The sequence below is a fragment of the Montipora capricornis genome, chromosome 4, assembly GCF_036669925.1.
Source record: "Montipora capricornis isolate CH-2021 chromosome 4, ASM3666992v2, whole genome shotgun sequence".
Lineage (NCBI taxonomy): Eukaryota > Metazoa > Cnidaria > Anthozoa > Scleractinia > Acroporidae > Montipora > Montipora capricornis.
The window spans coordinates 4,856,881-4,874,380 of NC_090886.1; the positions used below are offsets into that span (position 1 = coordinate 4,856,881).

The window sequence follows — 17,500 nt, forward strand, 5'->3', positions numbered from 1 at the left end:
GATAAATATCTTTCCTCTGACAAACCTCTTGTGTTTTTATGTCACAGCTAGAAGGATCCTTGAGGGGATCTAAGAATAATTCATGTTATCGATTTCCATGATTCTTGTATATTCAAGAGCATATCATTGCATGAAATTTCGGTGCATTGATCGTTATTGCCAAACTTTTTTTTAATACAGTTTTTTCTTTGCGTGTTTAAAAAAAAAACACGTTATTTTGGGTAGATTCGAAACTTTGTGAAGTAAACAGTTTATTTAACCACTGTAGCACGTAATGTTACAACGCTAATAAACTTGCGGCCCCAAATCTAATTTCAGACCGGGCCACAACACTCGGGGCTGGGAATTCGGGCCGGGAACTCCGGAGTCCCCCGTGCCCTTCTCAGTGTGTGAGATCTGTAACGTCCCACAGAGTCAACGGGGGTCGTGAGACGGGGTCTCACATTAGCACCTGCTCACTATTGTCTTATAGTCAAGAATATTAAAAACACTGTCAGAAGTCCAGGATATAGACGTCTGACTCGGTGATTGCAATACGGGGGTTATTGACAACCGTTCGATCAACTACCCTGGTCGGCAGAGATTTCAAGTGTCGCCGTAAATAAACACCTCTTTCCCTTATGAGGAAATATCAGTTATGAAAATGATCACTCCTTTCATCACCCGCTTGTTTTGTTTTGCCATATTTGAATTTTGTCGACTAAGTATGGAATAAATGTTATAGCTCGAGTGATATCACAAATGTCGAAGCTGCTTTAACAGTAAATCATCTTTGACAAACTGAAAAAAGAGTAGCCTGCACGATAATGAAAAAATGAATTAGAATTTTCCTGAGAGAGCATGATCGGCTATCGTCAGTCAAAAAACCAAAAAAGAAAATTAAAATTCCCAGCTTTCTTCTCACGTTTTCTATACAACGTGAAATTCGGTCATTTTACGTCTATCCAGGGGGGCAGTGCCTAAAAGTTTTCTCGTTCAACACGAAAATGGTTTGTTCAGAAAAGTGCCTGGCGTGGCCACCGAAGTCGGGCGGCGATATGAGTCTCGGGTGAGTCTCGATCGCCATATCGGCCGGCTGTTAACATGTCAGCCGATAGAGTCGACCGACAGATGCCGACGGCTTCAACATCCGTTCGATTTTGTTGAACGGCGATGTTGAGATTCATTGCTCCCCCTCCCCTCCCCCCCCCTTCCCCCTTTCAACCCTGTTGAAACATGTTGAAACGAAGTTGAAACGAAGTTGAATCGATGTCAAGATCGAATGAATTTAAAAGCTTTGCTTCCACAACCATTCAACATTTCTTTTGTTTCCGCGAATGTTGAATGAAGTGGAAGCAGTTTGCAGCCGCCTTTCAACATTGTTGGGTATGCGCCTGCGCACTAATCGTCCTCTCAACGAAGTATTCATGTCCGCATCCACAGTTACAACCGCTGTTGCAGTCTGGGACTGAATACAAGGCCGGTTTGCCAGGTTGCTGACCAGCGGTTTTCGTTAAAACAATGGTTTGCTGGAGGTGCTCAGTCTCGCTGGCTCAGAAAACCTGGTTGTAGTCATTGTTATTTAAGGATTTTCGGTTTGCCCACTCCAGCAGTCAACATCGTTCAACGTGATTAAACAAAATCGAACTGATTTTGAAGCCGTTTGACGAGAGGGAAAAACCGGAATACCCTGAGAAAAAACTCTCGCCGCAGAGTAGATAACCAACAGAAGTCAATCCACATATCACGCCGCCGAGTCTGGGAATCGAACCCAGGCCACATTGGTGGGAGGCGAGTGCTCTCACCACTGCGCCATCCCTGGGCAAGATTCTTCGATTTTATGCTCTATTGTGGCTACTTCTGTTTTTGTTATTTGAGGACCCTTCCGAAAGTAGAGTGGTCGTGGTGTATGGAATGACTCTATTAAAAAGAAAATGTGTAGAAGACACTACCAATATGTTCACTATGGTTAAAGATTCGCGTGAGCTGTTAAAAAAAAGAAATTAGGTTAGGAGAGGCGCTCTTTGAAGAAGTTGAAGGGGTAAGGAACGTCATTAAAAAGACTACTTTTGTGAACAACATAAAGTAATTCAGTTGTGCCTGACTGCCTCTTCAAGAAAAATATGATCATAACAAAGTTAAACGAGTGGAAGGAATTGTCATTGACTGATAATTTCGCGAACTACAGAAGATCTCGCCCCATTTTTTCAAAGGCCGAATAACCTTTTTCCGTTGGATAAATAGAAATCTGACCTTTTCAAAGTATGCGAAGATTTTAGTACGAAAACCTCGCGGATCAACGTTTAAAAGTGAGGTACGTTTAATTCTCTGAGTATAGGGACTTATCCACTGGATCACGGCCTTTAAACAAATGCAGCCTGTTGCAGTAAATCGTGTAAATACAGGTTTAATCCAGTTTGATGTCATTATGAAAAGAAAAAAGAACATTGGATGTGACTTTGCGCTAGAAACTGAAGTTTTTATACCAATGTAATTTACAAAATCAGATCGGTAAGAGTGAAAATAGCTTTGAGGTACTTTTATCACGCGTATTGAAAAAATTAATTAAGATTAAATTTAATCAACAATTTCGTATGGTTGTAAACATAATGTCGACTATTTTGTCATTTTTGACTTAATGAAGGAAAACAACACATTACTGTAAGATTTTTCGTTGGCTCTATTTTGTGAAATTACTGTTTTCCCTGTGAAGAAAGCGAGAAGTAAAATTGAAGGAAAACAGAAAATTTTAAAGAAAAACCAAACCCATTGTATATTTGAGGGTACTCTTTTAATGTCAGCTGCTAGCACTGATTATTTCGGATCAGCTTATTCGAAAAAAACAAGTAATCAAGTCTTGTGCAAATACTCATCGCTAACGTGTAGGTTTTATCCGTCGTTGTGTTGACAAAGAGATCCAGCTGCAACATTTCTCGAACGAAATTTGAAAAAAAAGGACCTCAATTAAAGCTAACAAAGTTCTTTCGGCGGTTCGATTATCGTTGACTTCGAATATGCAGCGGTCCGAGAGCTCACATCACAATCCAAGGTGTATTAATCTGCTAATTTTTTTAAGGATTTGCTTACTAGGTTAAACTAGAAGAGAAACGTTAAAGCCACGCGTAAAAAGCCGTTCAGCAGTTTTAACTTGTAATTTCAAATTTCGAAGTTTGAAATTCCTTTCACTGATTCAGTTAAAGTTTGGAATCAACGAGTAGGCAAATGTGAACATTGCTACAGAGAAGAGTGGGAAGGTGGGATTTTTAAGATTGTCGCATTTTGAGTACTTTAAGGCTTCCCCCTCGCTGCGAAAAGCCTTGACACTAAATCAACTTACTTACATTTAACAGCACTACGCGGACAACTCTAGATACGGCAATGATACAGTAACCTTAGTTTATTTTGATAACGATCTCAGAAACGCTGTTAGATTTTATTACTTCCAATTTCTCAATTTTTTCTTGTATTCTAGGACAGAAAAGCCCCCCGCAATGGATGAACAAGCTGACAAAGGTAGGAGTTTTGTTTGTTTGTTCTGTAGTTGTGTTTACATGCAACCAAGGATGATCCGCTTAGAAGGATGACCGTTTCCTGTTGTTTTCTTTTTCGAGATTGTCAGGGATAACCCTATAGCGGTTATGGTCATCCTGCTTTCAATGTAATCTTCACAGATAGCCCAAGGTTTTGTAAACTCAGTCTTGCCATGCAAGAAATCTCATGTGGGGCAGTGCGCACAACACCCTGTCAACAGAGCCTTTCTTAACTCGACGAGAAAGAAAGGACTCTGCAGAAATCGTGTTAAGTCTTAATAGACCATTTTCGAATTCTCACGGCTGGACTGGATCTAGCATGAAATGGAGGCTAATGCGGGCAAATCTTTTCAAATGCAAATTAATTTGCCCTCATTAGCCTCCATTTCATGCTAGATCCAGTCCAACCGTTAGAATACGAAAACTGGCCTATTGAGTATATGTAAGCCATTGCTTGGAAACAGTTTCAAACCCAGTCCAAGTCTCGATCGCACTTCTAGAGACGCCATATTGATTTTTGTACTGAAGGCTCGATTTTGACATTCGCCTTGTCAAAAATATGATGCTTGCCCTGCCTAAACCGGTTTGACCGGAGTGACTAGCCCTCTGATGAGTTTTAGAGAGGTTCTGCTTGCAGGGTGCGCGCACAGTTTCTTACATCATAGAGTGGAAGCGTACAACTTCTATGTGACGAAGAAATGACTTTTTCAATGGAAAAAAACCCGTCGTCTTCTTTGTTGGAGTCGAACCTACGACCGACTGATAACTATTTCGGATGCTCTGCCACTGAGCTATAGAAGACTCGATCTAAGCCATTAAATTAAGTTCGGGTGACAAGTAGCCTCCTGCGCAGACTTACTTGTGACTCGTCACGCAATCCTTCCTCGTTGAGGAGGAAAGATTGCGTGACGAGTCACAAGAATGTCTGCGCAGGAAACTCGGTGACAAGTGTCCTGTTGAATCTTTGTTTACGTTTTTTGCCTCATTAGCATAACGGTATCGTTTTTTAATCAGTCAGCTAAGAATGAAGCAATGGATATTGGAAGTGCATTGCATCTTATAATGAGCTATCTTTGAAATTTTGAATGCGATATACCGGATAATCTTTACAACTGAATGTGTGGGATTATTAGCGCTTTTGCCACCCAAGAATCTTATCGGTTTTCGATGGCTAATAACTGGCTCGTTATCAAAACTTAGAGCGGTTTTCAAATGACTGTCGTTAAACCAAAACCAAAGTAATTACTTTGGCCAATCAAAAAGGACGGAGACAACCCAGCAAACCAATCAAAACTCGAAGTAATTACACGTACCCGACACAAAGCGCGGGAAAATGTGCACGCGCGAGCCACAATTGGTTTTGGTTTCACTTCTGATTGGTTGAAAAAGTGGCGCGAGAACTTTGAACCCATCACTGAGTGAAGTAATCATAAACCAAAGCAATTCGCTAATTGCTTTCGACATTCAATTGAAAACCGCTCTAAAGGCTTAAAATTAGTGATTTATCCAAATTTACGTTCTACCTTTTGAAGTCAATTTGTAAATTGCACGATACCTTCTGTGAACCCTATATGTTAACGAAACAAAATGTAAGCTATGACTTCAGCAAAGATTCCCTTACACTGATAGGACTGTAATTGTCGACATGTGCATTCTCGCTTATTGTAAATAAGGAAGATGGTGAACGTTTTCCCCAGTAAATGTTGTGATGAGATTTATCTTTTTCGAAGTTAACTCGGGGATACTCGGAAAAAATTCCGAGTGTTTCCGATTACTACTTCGGATGCTCTACCGCTGAGCTATAGGGGATTATCGGAAAAATCCGAGTGCTTCTTTGCAAAAGGCGAAGCTACGACCTTCCGATTTCCAGTTCGGACTCTCTACCACTAGGAAAAAAGGATACTTGTGGGAACTGTACTTCTATACAGCTAGGACTCGGAAATTGTCGAAATAGTGCATTCTCACTATATACTTTTGGAGGAGAGGCGATAACACGACGCGTCTAACATATGAAGCCCTGGCCAAACTATCGAACAAAGTGGGATCCCACATGAAATATTGTTCGATTAAAATTTTTTACGTAGTGGCAAGACACTATCCAACATTGCTTGACGCATTCAAGTTCAAGTTGGCGCAAAATTTGAAAATATGGCGTGGCGTTATGCTTCAGCTGTTAGGCTTGAAAATAAGATAGCGATTCGTGATTGGCTAGCAGCACGAACGTGACGCGATTCAGGACACAACTTTGATGTAAGAGCTGCAAAGCACTACAACATTTTTGCGTCGAGCAGAATTGTTGGTTGTAATGTTTGATCAAAAGCAAACTCTATCCAATATTTGATAGAACAAAAATGTTGCACGAACATCTTCCAACATGGGCGGCCAAACGGTGGAACAATGTTGGATCGAGCAAAGTTGGAGCCTTCAATCCAACTTTGTTCGATAGTTTGGCCAGCGCGTAACAAATATTTTGGCAACTCGGACTTAATTAAGGATAGTCATTGTGGGTTGACCACTATGCTGCGCACAAAAACGGGGCGTGCGAGGCATGCCTTTCTCTAAAGCACCTCTGACTTGTACGAGCGAGGAGAAACGCTTTCCAGCTTGGCTTGAATTGTTTTTCCACTCTCGTCTAGTTGTAGGAGAGAAATGGTCGTGTTATCAGTCTTATTGCCAAGATTATTGAGGACTTATCATGGCAATTCTGTTGATTTAGAATCATTTAATCTCCGACCGTGATTTGGCTACTTATCTCTGGAGGAGATATTCGCAAATAATAATCATGTTGTGTATCTATCGTGCCATACACCAGTATCATTTTACGTTTTAAAGAACTGTTTCAAAATGTAAGAGTCATTGATAGTCTGTTTACATGTTAATTCAGTCGATCAATGAGCCTTACATAGCCTGATTTGTCGGATAAGAATTAGGAAGCAGGGGTGGCGCGTAGTGGCGAGAGCACTCCCCCCCCCCCCCCATCCCCCCCCTTCCCCGACAATGTTGCCCGGGTTCGATTCCCAGACTTGGCGGGGTTGAGTTTGTTGGGTACTATGGTTTTCCCCCTCTCCTCAAAAACCGATATTATTTGATACGAGTTGATTTGATTTAATTTGATCAGTGTACAGTGTCCACAATTAGTGCCTCAGTTGACACTTAAATAAAATTCATTATCATTCGATGTATTTCTCCTTCGTTTTCATTGGCCGAAAGCCCACCACGTGACCTGCAAATAACTTCCTGTCTCGCTGATCAATTATTTGTATTGCTTGTCACTGACAAAATTAATCACGATATTTTGCTCAACCTCGGCCAAAAATTGCTAATTATTTATTGTTATTGCACTCCAACAATGATTTAGCGTGATCTTCATGGGGTGTTGTTTAGTTAAAAAATACGAAAAATCCGGATTTGCTTGTCAAAAATGAAAATAACAAGAGCAACTAAATAGAGAGATAAAAAGATATCTCTTTGACAAGATAATGTAGACCAATGTAGGATGACAGTTAATGCCGGAAGATTGAATTATTACATTCATCTTATGAATTTTTTAAGCCTCGGATCAAATGACCAAGAATGACTGACCACTTCTCAAAATGCATAGTGAGCCCATTTATGTATGCGAGACACGTGTTTCTAACAAACCTCGTAGCAGTGGAAATCATTAATATGGTTGAGAATTAAACCCTTTCTATCTTTACTATGCGTGCAATGTCATCGATTTTTTTAAACCCGGGGTCATTCACCATTCATTGACATTATCTAAGTCACGAAGACAGGCCACAGGACAAATTGGAAAGGTTTACTTGAAGATCACATCAATCCATTGGTCCAATCTGTTCGTTTTGAACGAATAGATTCCACCAACTATTTTGCGAACTTGAATCAGTAAATCACCTTGAATGGCCTACCGTGTTGGAAAAACGAGTTTTTAACCTTTCATTAACACCAAGAGTCGATCTCGACCTATAACCCCTTTACAACTATAAAATTACCTTGCGGCAAAAATGACAGTCTTCGAATCGGCTTTACGGTGTGAATATAGCTTTTTCGTTGAGACTTATTAAAAAGGGTGGGCTTTGAACAGTTTTTAGGTTATTTATAGCGATAATATTTTTTCGACATAAGAAAAACAACATTATACTCGGGAATAACGGTGGGGGATGGGGGGTGGCGGAAAATCTTGTCGGAAGAATTTGTCCCCCGTCGGTATCACGGACCGACCCTATGAAGCAGCGATTACTTCTTTGGATTCAATACCAGCTTTTTTATTAATTCTGTATAATTTTCAAATGTTAAATTTTGTGAGACCACAGTAAATTGGAAATATATACCATGACTGGTAACCTAAAAATACCGACAAAAAGTAAACAGGCGAGACGAATACGCGTACTATTAATCAGTGAGAGATGAGTGAGTGACTCAAAAACATTGAACACACAGCGGTGATAAACATGTCTCATTTTTGCTCTGAATTTGATGTTTCGAATTCCCAACCGTACAATTTCAGAAGGGGCATACAAAACGTCATGTTTTCAGTAAAAATAAGAATCACCATGTTTATAATAATAATGATAATAATGATAGTAATAATAAAAATAAAAATAATAATAATAATAATAATAATTATTATTATTATTATTATAATTTTATTTATTAAATTCTCAACCTCGGATAATTCATTTCGCGTGCTCTGATTGGTTCACTCAATCTCAGCTCATATACCTTAGTTTGACCTTATATGGTAAATGATTGCGTTTTTCGGCCTTGACCGTGCACGAAACACAATAGTTGTTTACTCCGTACTGAGGAACTAACCAATAGAAACGTGTTGGTTACGTAATTCATGCATAGTGTATGAGCGCAAAACAAAAGAATGTGCACGGTCGTGGACTTTCCAACCTAAATCTTGGCATCTTTGTTTGCTCCTTTGATGTTTGCCGAGCTTCAAACCAGTCCCCTCCGTTAACTATGCCCTCGGTGGCTTGATAACTCAGTCACGGTTGGTAGAGCAATTAGGAGCACTCGCCTCCCACCAATGTGGCCCAGGTTCGATTCCTCGACTCGGCGTCATATGTGGGTTGAGTTTGTTGGTTCTCTACTCTGCACCGAGAGGTTTTCTCCGGGTACTCCGGTTTCCCCTCTCCTCAAAAACCAACATTTGACTTGATTTACTTTCATTGTTAATTTCAGTTTACAGTGTCCCCAATTAGCGCTCCAGCGCTAGAACGACTAGACACTTAAATAAAGTTCCTTTCCTTTTCCTTTCCTTTTTATAAGCAACGACAACGGCGACGGCAACGAGAACGTCACAAATTTGCATATTTAATGAGCAAAAGCACTAGCTTTGCACGCCATGCAAGTGCATTTTTCCCTTTTGTCCATTTCTTTGCTGTCGTCAGCAAAACAACAACGTGAAATAGCCAAGTTTGGGCGCGTTTGAGGTTTTATGAAAAACACACTTAAGGATAAATTTTCATATTCTCCCCTAAATTAAGCGCCGTTCCGACCAGTGTCATTTTTGAGGAACTACCACACCCTTTGTCCTATTAAAATGGTTGACATAGTTACGATGTGATAAGCTCACTATCGAAAGGTCATCACGGTGGCTTCCAGCCCCGTTGAAGCCTGGATTTTTTTAGAGCACAAGCTGCTTCATTAATTAACTGCGAATATCACTCAGTTAGAAGAAGTGACAGAGTTTTTTCCTTGATATTGAACAGCGGCGCCCTGGGTTCGTCCGCGAAGGCAGAGTGTCATGGAGGAGAGGAGAGAGGATTCGTTTTACTCGAAACTCAGGCGTGAGTGGAGGTCAGGCAGTGTTGCTGTGATCACTGAATCCTTCAGATCTCTTCCGGGTATTGTAAGTAGATTATTTTCTTCTTGTCCAACGTCACGATTTAAAAAAATGGAAGTTTAGTGAAAACGAAGGGACTACGGCTAACTAAGGCAACGAAAGTTTCATTTAAAAATATAACTTAAATCTGTCTTGAGAATTTATTGACCGAATGCATAAATGGCGGCCAAAAATGTATTCTTTTGTTTACGTGCTAATGAGACTCACTAGCCTCACTCTCAAGCAATATTTCTTTTGTATTTTGTCCATGCAAACGAGGCTAGTGAGGCTAATTAGCACATAAACAAAATTATTTTTTTTTTGGCCGCCATTTATGCATTCGGTCCATTCCGTCTTGTTCGCTAGTTCAAGTTTAAGTTCATTTTATTCACACTTATTCAATTGCAATATAACAACAATAAGAATAAACGCGTTCGCATGGTACACTAAGAGCGAAAAATTCTTTTTTTCAATTAAAAGTGAAGATAGAGTATGAACGAGTCAGTGTTAAAATGCTCACGGTGTCGTCAAAACGTTTAATTTGGTTTTCCACGTTGTTGTTTTTTTTAGAGTATCGGGAGAAATGTCCTAGAATGTGTGCCTCGTTAAGCACTAATGTTTCTGATTTATATCTGCCTTTGCCGCTGCTGTATCCGTTGTCGCTTCGTACTTAAGGACGGTGCCTACTATTGTTATTGCGCATGAGTTCTGCGCATCTCGAGATACTCAAATTTCCTACGGCTGGTGCTTATCAATACATGGATATACAGTTGCGCGGTCCAAAACTATGCGGAGAAAGCAGCACTTAGCAAGTGATCTTGGTATCCAAAAAGAAAATTGGGAGTAACCACGCATTTTTCAGAGAGAGATCATAGAGCACGGAAGACTTCAAAACGTGGTATTGTAAAACTATGAGTGGCAGACTCGGCTATCGCGTATCGCCTCGTGGGCCGCTTTTTTGTTCTTACCACATTTTGAAGTCATCTGTGATCTATTGCTGAACAGACGCGCGGCAACCCATAAATGGAATCTATTTGTTAACTTGAAACTGATGCTTGCGTACCGAGGCGCCTTATTTGGTTTTGATCGATCTTCTGATTGGTTGATAAAATCGCGTGGACAATTTGTTGTCCATTCACTAAGAAGAGAAATGCAATGTTCTTCGCTTATGGACAATGCCAGTGGCTTTAAATCAAATATAAAGGCACTCCGTGTCTAATGGAAAAGATGTTTATTGAACCAACGACTTTGTCACTTTTTAATTTACATCTATCGTGCTTATCGATCTCCTTAGTTGTTTTGTACCATGATATTTAATATACTCCAAACTGTCCAAACTGGTTATCACTCTTTGCCCTGAAGATGATCGACAATAAAATATTCCGACATATGTTCCCGCAAAAACTCAAAATTCAGACAGTGTCGTTTATTAAGATAATATGGCAAAAAAATAACTTTCGTTTCGACAACAAAATAACGGCTGTGTACTCTGAGGTTCTCTGAGAGATTCGTGCTGAATATGGTCTATATTTTTTGTGGAAAATACATCCCCGGCCTCAGCACCACTCCCTCCGCTCTCATTCCTTAACATCTCCTCTCCCTCCCCCTCTCAGGCCTCACTCACTTTGGCTTTTATACTCTTGAACTTTGTATCCCAATTACATTGTATGTATTGTATGCATTTCTTAAACTGAAGCTGATCGCAACATATTTGTAACGCGTTTTACTTTGCGTGTGGACTACAAGAGAAATAATTTAAAAATAATAATAATAATTAACCCCTTGACTCTTAAAGTTAACACAAGGCAAAAATTTATTTTCCTTCTTGGTCAGTGTTAATTAATGCCTTTTTTATTGAACAAAATCAAAGAAGACCGAAAAAAATTACTTGTATTTACTTTATTCCAGCTGAAGTGTGAATTTCGTGGAGAGTTTGCCAGTAATAGCTAAACGTTGTTTGTATTTAATGTAGAAAAGCAAGTTTTGAACTTTCCTTCATTTTGCGTTCAAAGCGCAGGAAGATATTCGAACTTTGCGTGCCTCATTGCATATCTTTTTTAAGCTTGTCATTTTTCCCTCTTGATCAGGTGAAAAAAAATGTCGAAACCGGAGACGGCCTTGTGTAAGTTGACCCTTCATTGTTTGTATGTGTCGACCACACTGTGCCTAAACAGGAAACCTAAGCAATCCTAGCAATTAGTTGAAAATCAACCCTCGCTAAAAATGGAATATTTTTCCTTGAATAACAGCTTTTTGAAACGCGGAATTGATCAAGTCTGGGCTCCATTTTTCACGTCTTCTGTTCAATGCCGCACAGCTACTTCATATTAAACCAAGAGGTCTTGTTAGTGAACGCAATCCGTAACTGTGTACTCCAGCCCAGCGGGCCGCTCGTTTGCGTCCAACTTCACGCGTGTATTTGGTGACAGATTCGGCGATCGATAGCTGTAACATTCAGTGAAATATGTCACAAAAGTTTCGCACCATCAGCCATGCAGTTGTTGCTGGGAGGAAGTTTAATGATTTGGCGAAAAACCAGAAGAACGTTACTTATTTTATGGAAGCGGACGGTTCGGCGCATGTTTGTACGCTGTCCGACGACGAAAAGGTAAGCGGAGAGGGTTTTCTCTCGTAAGCATAACAACCAAATCGTTTTAACGAGATTCCAAGCAATGGCCTTAAATAATCATTGATATCATACCATCTAAACGTGGCTGAGTAAGGCCTAACAAAATTTGCACCTTGTTAGAAATTGAAGACACGTAATCCCTTCTAAACATGTCTAGTTTCTTTATTGCTTTCGTATTGTCTTACTTTGAAAACACAGAGTTTGTTTTCATCCACAACTGCGAGGTTATTGCCTTTCGCAAATCCATACGGAATTTCGTTTCGCTTTGTTGCAAATCAGCGACTCACTATAACGAAGATTTTTTGTCCTCGCTATTTAACTTAAGCGGCGGTGAAAACGAAATCTCCTCTATGACAAACGCAATCCAGTTGATTGAAAATCTGTCTGGATAGAACACTCGAGCCGGTCATTTCGCGACTGTAGCATCGGAAACACAAACGGAGGCAGTTTAATCTTTGGCTCGTTGTGAAAGGACTGCAATTTCAGTCAAAATTTTATTGTATGCTGTCGGAAGAATTATTTGAGCCTCTTCTTCATCTCTAACAGCATCTGCTAATTTCTTAGAACTTGTCATGTTTTATCCATAGCCCACGGATGTGCTAAGTTACTCTGATGTGTTGCATAATGTCCGGCACAGGCACCAAACAAACCAAGGGCGACGATAAACTTAAGAAGGTGCTTCCGAAGATTTTTAAATGAATGAAGACTATTTGACGATATTTTTCTTTATTTTCTCGAAGCCTTTTATCTGTTTAATAATGTTTGGCCGATTTCAGCAGCAGGAAATGCAAGCGAAAACTGATTTTTTTTTTTTTTTTTTTGGAGGGGGGAGGGGAGGGAAAGCTATTTGCCTCCTTAAAAATTCTAGCAAACCCTAACCCTATTAAAAAATCGTTGTAGGAGTCATTATTTTCCCAGTTTCAAATATTTTAGTTGATGACGGTTTCAGTTAAGAAATCTTTAACGATTTGGCAGCGATGAATTCGTAAATTTTCAGATGGTTCCGAACTGACAAATATTAAAATGAAGCGTTTCTGTTTCTTTGCGATTAGAAGAGCTTTCTTACAGAAAAGCATTTAAACGCGGAGGCACTAAGGAGTCGGTTCGTTTGGGCTCGTTTGTCGAGCTGTTTACCGAGCCAAACGGTAAACGCATACAATCATGCTTCATTCTTTTATCTGCTGCCGATTAAAAAAAAATAGCCAAACTAAATATGCGGATATTCGGAAAGACTCCTCTGAACTTGTGCATTGTCCTGTTATCCACGGCCAAGTCAAAGGAGACGGTAAATATACTCTTGTTTCAAATGTAGCCCTGTAGTTTGTTCAGTTTCTCGAACGCTTTACCAATGCCAGGATGTAATCTCCAGGCGCCTGCTTCTCAAAAGCCCCGAAAACTTTTGGGGCCCGAAAAGCGATTATCCTGAAACTAAAATCTGCTTTTTTGGAAATATGGATCTTTGAACATAATTTCAAGACTTTAGAAAACAAAAAAAGGAAAGTTTCATGACTCGACGAAACGTTTTCCTTTTGAAGATACAAAGCCTTTTTTGTCAACCGAAATACGTCCGAAAAGTTTCGACACTTCCGAGAAACGTCCCCAGGGCCGGCCTTTGTGGGCACTTTTCTTTTCGGACTCTCCCCGGGGCTTCAAGCCAAGAACTCACTTCTCAAAAATTCCAAATCTTTCAGGGTGCATCTCTGTTGCCATAAATCTCTTGCAACTTAGAAAGCAAGACGTTTTAAAGCATGTTTCTTGAAAAATTTACAAACTGATCTGGGTTCAAAAAAGTTTCGCAAAGAGTTCGTCGGCCTGCTCGGAAATTTGTCGAGACTTACGAGAAACGAGCCGTAGATCTCCGTTCATCTCAATTTGGACAGTTTGATTGCCACGTTACGCGCAAGCAATCTTTTGTAATTGCGGTGAGGGAAGCTAGGAATCGCCAGAGGATTAAAGAATTAACTTGAGGAAAGCTTCTGATAGTCTCTCAGTGCCCAGACGGGAAGACGCCGAACAGATGATATTAGAGAGTAGATAGTAGAGTCAGTAGACTAGATATACGTTCTTGTTTGATGCTGTGTGGATACTAAATATACAAATTTTAAAAGCGTTAAGGCTGCGTAAAAAGAAAAGGCTGCCAAATAAAATTATCTAAATAACATAGATCACATTGAGCGAGAAGTATCGACGAGGCGAATTATGTGGATATATAATCAATTTTATTAGACCAAAAAGTAGACCACTTCGTTAGTTTGTGAAAACATTTCTTTGTCCTGATTTATCTCATTTGGCGTTTTAAACGTTTTACCAGGATTTCAGTTATTCATCAGGCCTCGAGTTTTGTTCAAAAGGTAGATTAAAGTAGATTACACTATCTACTGAACAACTGAATTCGTTATCCGGCTCATAACTCACTTGGTTTTGACAGCAATTATCAGGTTGACAGCTCTTATCCCCTCTTGAAGAAGCCAGGCCATCAGTTCCGTGGTTTCTTGGTTACGCTCTCCGCAACTTGTTTTGGAAGTATTCAAAGTGACATTGCTTTACGATTTCCTTGCAAATCATCTTTTAAAGGAAATTGCCCAACAACCTTGGAGCTTAAATGCGCATTATCGTGTTAACTTTTTGGAAATAACCCTCGTGTCTCTCCACGGTTCTTCCCTGTCACTTCAGGTTTTGCAGTGGTGGCGGTCGCTCACGAACGGCAAATTTCCTCTTCAAGCGACACCTTATCAAAACAGAAAGTAAAAAAAAGTGATTTTCTGTACGTTTTCGTTTTAAGAGCTATTTATTCCGAGGCAGCCGCCTTAAGAAAATGTTGTTAGAGTACTGATGCGCTACTAAGAGGCCCCGTCATTGGCTCTCCCTCTTAGTCGTTAACCAATCAGAATAAATTATGCTTAAAGAGTGGCGAACGATCTCTGTCTTTGCTATCTGCCACCGAAATACCTATCAACAGTGCCTTTGCATTGAAATAGTTCTTCAAAAGAACTTTGAAGTTAGCTTGAAACTTCCATCAACTGAAGAATTTCGGTTAGGTATTCTTTGTGTTCCTAACTGTGTGTTATATTAGAAACCAATAAACGAGAAGTTTGTGTTTATACCGTAAATTGCTTAGTACCGTTTGGGCCTTAACATGCAGTCTTGAAGTACTTTCCCGTGCTGCTATTTATTATGCTAAACAATAAGCTGATGTGTAATGCCCGTAAGTAGGATAAGAATGTAGTGCATGTAGATAGACCAGCTTTAGCACAAATACAAATTGTCAACGGTTGGATTGCGGGACCGATATGTTGCAAGCTTACACACTAATTAACGTAAACCTAGGTTTAATTAAAAGTCGGGCTACGCCTTACATTCGGAAGTTGCCGGAAATTTGCGCAGTTATCAATGGGCTGCGCAATTTCCGATTCGTTATTACCTGTGGTCAAAACTGTTTGCAAAGTTTCTTGTAATGTTTGCTGTTGCTATGTTTTCGTTATTGACAGCTTAATCCATTTTTCCATTCATTTTTGGAGCCCAGAGTTATATTAATGCAATTTTTACCCCTTTTCTCCATTTACGAAGTACTTCGTGATCTGCTTCTGAGAAATGCGGTTATAGAATTAACCTTTTGAACTTCTATCGTTGTCTTGAATAATTTCTGTTTTGGTGGTTTAATTCGGGCAATTAAACTTTGCATAATCCTCGATGCAAAATTCAAAAAATTACTTAATTGGTTGTAGTAAACTATAACGAAATTTACAATGGTTCCTCGTCTTTGCAATTTCTTCAAGGTCGCGCCCATAAAGTTTCTCGGGAAAAAAAAAAAAGGGTTTTACCTTGTTCCAATTCTAAATCTGCGCATGTAGCCAATTGTTGTAATAAACCCTTTGATTCCCGAGAGTGATTGATATAAAGTTTCTCCTCACAAGCTCAGTACATTGTCAAGCAGACTTGTGAGGAGAATAAAGAAATTTATCACCTGGTTTTTTTTTTGTCAAGAAAATTTTATAGAATTCCCATAACTAACAAACAACACAATGTATGGCAGGCAGTCAGTAATGAGAATTAACATTCAGATGTTGGGAGTGAAAAAGATAATTATGGAGGAGCTTTGAGGCATTAATTTTGAATTTAGAACATATGAAATGTTATATAATGTGAACTGCGGAATCAATATGCACTGCGATAATCTCCCAAACTACTTTCTTTTTACGAGGTATTGCTTTTCTTGAAATTGTTATGTTCATCAGTTTTTTGTGTAAGTTGAACATGTTTGAAAAAAATTGTTTTATGACAGATGCCATTCTAATGCCATTGTTCTAGTCGCAAATAGAATTGAGCCACTTGGCAACATTTCATACTGGCAACCAGACGGGTGTAAATTTCGTAGTTAGTCACTATTTTTTGCAGAGGATAGCAGAACCGATTGGAGCCGAACCGCTCCGAGAGGCCTGCATCTACAATCTTGGACAAAATAGATGGGAAATTTGTACCCCCCCCCCCCCCCCCCCCAAATCAAGGATGGGAAAATGGCGCGTCTTGGCTTTTGCGCGGTTTCATCCTTGATTTGAAGGGGATGGGGGTTTTGCTGTTCCATTTTATTCTGTCCAAGATTGTAGTTTCGTCGTCTGTAGTCTGTGTGTTCGTGTCATGGACAATCCGGGATTCAACAGAGAGCTTTCAACAGCGAGTGACCTCGGCTCTAAAGCTTTATCATCGTGCCAAATCTGTAGAGCTTCTTTTCCTTGACTTTGGAAGAAAAGGTATAAGAAATAAGGGTGACTAATGGTAAAATCAGAGACTCGCCGAGACGCCGAGACTCTTGTTTGCGAATCCGAGACCGAGACCAAAACAAGCAAGACTTCACACCGAAATAAATTCTGTATAAACTAGTGTTCGAGACTCTTTGCAATGACCGTCAAGATTTAAAGATCAGATGAACAGTTTGCGAGCGCCAAGATTATGGAGGTACCATTCGCCACCCGTAAGAAATCCTCATCAAAATTTTTTTTTGTTGTAAATTTCATTTCGACCTGAGTGGTCATGGAGCAATAAAAAATAGCACATTGAAAATGACCTTATTTTTAAGGCGTCCGAACCAAAGCATTGCGCAATGCGAAGTGTTCATTTGACGTCACGGCTGACATTTTGGCCGCCATTTTGGTGTGCCAAATTAATCCTCTGGGGAACTGGATCAGTTCTATTTCGCTCACGTGAAAAGAAACCAAATTGTTGGGAAAACTTGAATAAAACATAAAGATGAAGTTCCTAAGTGAAGAGATTTGTTTACAAAGATTCTCTTCGTTATTCAAATCCGGCAACCCACTGGAAAACAATCCTCTCTTTTAGCACTTGGGCCACAATGGTAGACCTTAACGGCTTCTTTGCTATTATTTGTCTTACACCGCCAAGTTAACTGCCGTTATGTCAAGCGAAAAATCCTCTACACACGTCCTATTTCTTTCTGTGAAAACAAAACATATGTTGGCTAGTCACGTGACTTGTATCACTCACGTGCGTAGCTTGCGGTCATTTACAGATCTT

The 17,500-nt window shown here is 39.8% G+C and overlaps 1 protein-coding gene across 1 annotated transcript in view; it reads left to right on the forward strand.

Moving 5' to 3' along the window:
• The first annotated feature begins 2,978 nt into the window (after positions 1-2,978).
• Positions 2,979-17,500, forward strand: part of LOC138046012 (ankyrin-3-like) — a 36,530-nt gene continuing 22,008 nt past the window's right edge. The window contains exons 1-3 of the mRNA XM_068892702.1: positions 2,979-3,028; positions 3,452-3,492; positions 9,230-9,369. Of these exons, the coding sequence (XP_068748803.1) occupies positions 2,994-3,028; positions 3,452-3,492; positions 9,230-9,369 (216 nt within the window). The 5' untranslated portion in view covers positions 2,979-2,993. The remainder of the gene's footprint in view (positions 3,029-3,451; positions 3,493-9,229; positions 9,370-17,500) is intronic.